Raw genomic sequence first — 6292 nt, 5'->3', positions numbered from 1 at the left:
TGTGTGTGTGTGTTTAGGGAGGGCATGCATTACAGGCTGATCAGGAGTCTAAGAATTTAAAAATAAAATAAAAAAAGAACCCTGATTTCGATCAATAGTGGGAATATTCTTCAGGGGTTTCTTCATTTGTTTATTTCATTTTGTTTTCAGGCATTTTCCATCTGCCTCTGATCCTTACTTGCCTTTCTTGTTTCCCTGTGAAACAGAAAATTGCAGAAAGGACACAATTATTTATGGATATCAGGAGGTCTACTACAGAAACTGTTCCTGACATCTCCATAAATACATCACCTGTCTACCAGAACCTTTTCTATATTTTTCTTCATGTAGAAAAACTGAGACATGCTATATAAGATATATCATGGATTAAATATGTCATTAAAAAGCTTTACACTAACAAAAAGACCCACTTAAGAGCGGGCAGTACACGTCATCTTTTTCCTCAATTTCAGCCAGCACGAGTTGGCCATGGATTTTAAAAGCTGCCATTACCCTCTCCAGTCTATAGGCACACTTTTTAGGATCACGGATAATAAAAGTCACAAAAAAAACCCATTATAACAGACCAAACAAAAACAACAACAAAAAAAACCCCCCTCACTTATGGACATCAACCTAACCCACACACTACCCACTGCTTCCTACCTTCCTGGGAGGCCTCCACATGCAGCTGTGTGTGATCAGAGGGACACTGGGGGGTCTCTTGCCTGAGTACTCAGACCCCCCCACTTCCACTGTTGCCCCTGAGGCTGTCCCCCGAAAGGTCATGAGTTCGCCACGAAGGCGATCAATCATTATCTGCTGGTTCACCAGTTGTTCTGTCTAAACATTTGCACAGAGGCGCACATTTAAAGAACAAATGATAACACAGCAGACATGCATTAAATTCATCTTTTAATTTTTTTCCCGTAAATAAAATATACTGATTTCTGCATCACAGAGCAGCTCTTTATTGCACTGTTCTCCTCCTCACCTGTATGCGTGATCGCTGCTTTTCTTCCTCTAACAACATAAGGTGAGTTTTCTTCTCTTGAAGGAGTTTCTCGAGTTCCTCTTTTACCCGTCTCAGTTCTGCATCTTTCTGCTCCAACAGTTGCTTGTCTATGTGGAGAGCTTCCTAAGCATACAAAAGAGAAACTGGATAGGATAGCAAGCCTATAAAATTGTACAACTTGGCTTTTGTCTATGTAAACAGTTTGATCCATTTGAGCCATGCTGCGTTTATTCACATCATCTTCTCATAAGCTCTCAGAGGATAAGATGTTCCAGACAAAATGTTGACAACTTGTAACGGAAACAAAAGAATAACCAATGATATACCCATGGCTTTATTTCTTTCTACAGCCTCAAATCTAAACGGGATGCAGTCATTCTTAGTTTACATTAGCTATATCTGTGGTTTTTAAAAAAAAATCCATATTACACTTCAGTTCTTTAACGGCAATTCCATCAGCAGTTTGAAATGATTGCAGTCTGAATACACTTCTCCTATTCTGAATAGCAGGTATCTAAGAGGGTACAGTAATATATAAATAAAACACCAAGCTCATTTGTTGTTGTTTAATGTGTCAGGCATGTCCACATGTTGGAGACACTAACCATCTTTTACACTTCAAGGCAACCAAATAAAAATCTCAGAGTTTTTTTTGCTTTACTTTTTATCAATTGATTGTAATCAAAGTGTTTGCGATCTCTTAATGGCAACATCCCTTTTAAAATCTTTTATAGTTACCTGGCATTTTTTTTAGCTCTTCTCTGAGGTTTAATGGAGCAAAATGGTCTCCCTCCTCCTTTGAACACTCCATACGAGTTGGAGGTGAGTGACTGACAGCTCTGAGTCTCTCCTGCAGCCGCTGCCTGAAAGAAGGACTTGGACGGTTCTGAACGTATCGGGCAATGGATGCAAACTGCAGGACGGCCAGGGTCTCAGCTACAAAGTGGTGGGAGGGGCTTACACACGCCACCATTAGCGTGTGGGCGCTGCCTCCTCAGGGGCGGATCTAGAGAAGATTTTTTGGGGTGGAAATTTGCTCTGATTTACTGACATCTTTAGTCTCATCTACAATGACTGAAAATTGTGCACTGTTTTTAACTTCTCGCATGATCTCCTCAGCAACCATTTCAGCCAAACATGAAACAATTTCATTCTGGATGGTTTTACTGGTATACAAAGCATTTTTGGCTTGTTGTTCCAGTCTCCTTTTAACCACAGGATCATGATTGCCTACCATGTTCAACATTTCTAGGAAAATGCTCCTTTTATGTGCCTCCTAATGAGTCACGAAGGAGTCGAGTGATCTTGGGATTACGGTATGGTACGTGTGCACTGCCGGAGTTGTTACTGTGCCGATTTTGACTTCGGTTTGAAAGTGCACGGATAACGTTGCACAGTGCAAACAGGCCTGTGTTGATATGAGCAGACTCTTTCAGTTGTGTCCTGGTGTTCCCAGTTTTTCTAGCACGTTCCGAGCCTGCCAGGTCAACCAGACAGAGCTTAGAGGAGCGCACAGACTTAAAGGAAGAGTTCTTGCTGTTGTGGCAGGATAACACGACCTGAAGGGTGAGGATGGTATGAGAGCGACTGGAGCGCTCGTTCATTCCTGTGGTGCTGGTGTGCCGCAAAGCATTTCCCATCTTTACAATGCTGAGCAGCTCCTCTGCTGAGGTGATAACAACCTCTTCAGCTCCCACCACCACTGGAATCACACAGAGACTTTTTAGTCAATGAAACAAGACTGTTGCTTCCCCTGTAGGCAGACATTCACACAAAATGCCTAATCTCACTGGATCATTTATCATTCACTCATTAAATGAGCTAAAAACAATTTTACATATTATTACAAGTAGGTGCACCACAGAGCCGCTGACTGTAAATGATTACACAGTATATAATATCTTTTGCGGTACTTGTGATTTCTCCAGTGCGCTCTCTCAAACTTTTTATCCTGAAATACATAAGTGTTAATAACATCACAACGGTCTGTCAATAGGATGATACTCAGATGGATGGTCGAAAATATAGGACGCAGTTTGTCATCTCTGAAGGTGTATGGTTTCTACTTTTTTATTTCCACTCTGAATACTAAAATATAAGTAAAGTAAAGGTAGAAAAAGTTGATTACCCGTGTTTCCCCTCTCATCTTCCCTGATATGAAGCTCTTTGTGGGTGGTCTGCCGCTGCAACAGGTCTCGTAGTTCCTCCTTGTACACCTCAATGTAGGAAACCTTCACTGTGACATCCACAACATCACTTTCCTTCGTCTTCTCCGCCAGGTATATGAACAGATCCTGGGCTGCACGGTCAATAATTCCCCCCTCTTCATGTATGGAAGGGTTTGGAAAAAGAGAATTACGGTTATGAAGTTAGAAAGTTCAGATGATTAATGGGCCTTAGAGAGCACAAACACTCCTTGAACTTATCAGTCACAGAGTGGTTAAGCTCTGTGTTGGAGCTTAACCACATTTTTTGGTTAAACTTCACATTTGAAGAAAAGCTATCTGGAGCATGTACAAACTGATCTTAATCTCTTTTAGGGCTGTCAAAATTGAGAGCAATCAAAACAACTGCTGTATAATGCCCTCCGCTATCTTTGTTTATAGCATGACTAAAATGCGTCATCGTTTTAGAAAGTCTGTGTTTTCGAGTGTCCACACTGCGACGGGACAGCTCCGTTTTGAAATGTATGCATTTTCGAGAGTGTTTTCCCTTGGGGAAAGCACCGTCTCAGTGTGGACAAGAGGCCAAAACGGAGAGAAAACAATGCGTTTTCAAACAAAAACGCATTAGTGTGGACGTAGCCTCAGTGTGTCCTATACCACCCCATCAGTGGAATCACCTTCCTGCAGGGGTCTCAGACAAATCATCCTCCGGGTACTTCTGGGTAGCTCTTCAAAGATTCAGACATGGCTGTGTTATTATTTCACACATCGTAACACGGCGTGATTGGTAAACAGAAGCCTGTCCTGGAAACCAATTAAAACTAACGTAAAAATACGAACTGTAAATCTAATCTGTCAAAAAAATTGTCAGAGGAAAGTGTTCTTCCTTGAAGATATGAGTAGTTTTTATTGTATCTTTGGAAAAGAGTAACTCTGACTTCACCCTGAGGTCTAATCTAGTCACTAATCCATCAACAACACTTTGATTTCCTGTGGAGAACACAAAATCAGGAGAGTGCACTGAAGGCTGATGATTGTCCAAGTAGAGAACTTCCTAATGTGATTTTTCTCATGAAGATTTTCCCCATAAACCGCGGTAGCGATGTGGCAATATGTATGCATGATGTGATCAAAACCAGACTTCCTCTGTGATCCATAAAAGGACCGCTTCCTCGGTGACAGCAGGTAGTCACTCAGCTCCTCCAGCCTGTAGCATATATAAGAGCTTCTCGACCACCAGCCTGAGACATGAGGAAGCATGAAGATTTTGAGCCTGAGTGCTCTGCTGAGCCTGGCACTCACAGTTTACTGTGTGCCGATATCTCAGCTCTCCCAGAAAGATGCAAGTTTGGCAAAGGTACTATATACCTGACATGTCTGTGGCGAAGGTGGATGACTCCATAGAGAAAGCTCTGCAGGTGTGGGCCAAAGTCACGCCCCTGAGGTTCAGAAGAATCTACAGCAGCATTGCTGACATCATGATCTCCTTCAGCCGCAGTGGTGAGTCCACAAAGCACACAGTAATATTATCCCATAAAGACCAATGCAATCTTAGGTGTGTGTGTTTAGTCTACCCTGATTACCCTCCAACAGGTCATGGTGACGGCAGCCCCTTGGATGGCCCCGATGGCAATCTCCCCCACGCCTTTGGCCAGGCACTTGGGATTGGAGGAGATGCCCATATTGATGATGATGAAACCTTCACATTCCACTCAAACACAGGTGACTCTGTGACTTTGTTCCTGATTACTGCTCAGGATGTGGCCTGACCACCTTAAACTGTGACCTGTGGTTCTGAGTTTCTGCTCTAGGCTGGTCGCTCTCTGGGCTTGTCTCACTCTGATGACCCTGGCGCTCTCATGTATTCAGTGTACTCATACAGTAACCTGGACACCTTTGTTCTGCCCTGGGATCTTAAAGGTATCAAGTCCCTTTACAGTGAGTCTTCACTTCTTCCTTTATGAAAAACTTTCAATTTGACCAAAACTTGTGGTAACACTCTACAACACAGTCTACAACTAAGGGCATAATTTCCCTGTAATTTTATTGAATGGATGCCATCAATTATATTTATCTATAAATAATTAAAAAACACTGTACTTTTTCAGGGTCATATTATGGAGTGACTTAACCTTGGCTAACTTGAAGGTATTTTATTACAAAGTTTAGACTTGCTCTGTCATTGTGAAGCTAGATGGGCCTACAAATGTTGAGTCATTATTTGATTAAGCAAACTTGTGCACTAGTTTGTGCACTAGCTTGTCTGTGATGTCACATTGATGAAATGACCTCCAGGTCCAAATGATGACCCCTAGGGCGCCCGTCAAGCCCGACGCCTGCGACTTGACCCTGGTTTTGGACTGCGAGGAGAGATGCTCTTCTTCAAGGGCAGGAAAGTAAAACAAATCCATGTGGAGCGTTTTTCTCCATGGTGTTGCTGAGATGATCATTTGTGTGTGATCAGGTTCTTCTGGTGTAGCCACCCTCAGCTTGTGACCCCTCAGCAGGCTGTCATCACAAACTTCTGGCCCGATGCATCAGTTATCATCGACGCTGCATACGAGAGCCCACAGTCAGACCGAGTCCTTCTTTTTAAAGGTCTGTGTCCATCTGCTGAAGCACGCTTCATCCCTCCCTCACACAGGTCCGCGATGAAATCCTCTTTACATCTGTTTGCAGGCTGCTGCGTCTGGGCGTTCAGCGGCTATGATCTCATGACCGGGTATCCTAAATCCATACCCAGCTTTGGTCTACCCACAGCAGTGGAAAAGGATGCCGCCCCCAAATGACCCACAGACCAGGAAGACTCTTTTCTTTGTAGGCAGCAGTTACTACAGGTATGTTCAGGTCACACCTGGGGAATATCTTGCCTAATCCCATTTCTCTTCCAGCTGTGACGAGGCCAGGGTGGACATGGACGACGGAAACCCCAAACAAGTGGATGACACCTTCCTGGAAATGAGCTCCGGAGTGACAGCGGCTCTGTTGTACAGAGGTGAGCATCTGTCCAGCTGTTTTCAGGGTCTTTGGGCTGTAATGCAGAACAAGCAGGTGACGTGTGTCCCGCAGGTTTCTTCTACCTGTACAGTGGACCATACATGTACGAGTTCAGCCAGAGGACGGGGAAGCTGCT

The 6292-nt window shown here is 43.5% G+C and overlaps 1 protein-coding gene across 1 annotated transcript in view; it reads left to right on the top strand.

The window, feature by feature from the left end:
* The first annotated feature begins 4499 nt into the window (after positions 1-4499).
* LOC102211976 (stromelysin-1-like) overlaps positions 4500-6292 on the top strand; it is a 3854-nt gene continuing 2061 nt past the window's right edge. The window contains 6 exon segments of the mRNA XM_013911339.1: positions 4500-4659; positions 4753-4919; positions 4971-5097; positions 5839-5939; positions 5941-5996; positions 6051-6154. Coding sequence (XP_013766793.1) covers positions 4500-4659; positions 4753-4919; positions 4971-5097; positions 5839-5939; positions 5941-5996; positions 6051-6154 — 715 coding nt within the window.

Source organism: Pundamilia nyererei, unplaced genomic scaffold, assembly GCF_000239375.1.
Source record: "Pundamilia nyererei isolate P.nyererei 1_Seehausen unplaced genomic scaffold, PunNye1.0 scaffold00061, whole genome shotgun sequence".
NCBI lineage: Eukaryota > Metazoa > Chordata > Actinopteri > Cichliformes > Cichlidae > Pundamilia > Pundamilia nyererei.
Note: the sequence above shows the minus strand (reverse complement) of the source record. Positions and strands in the feature narration are given on the sequence as shown.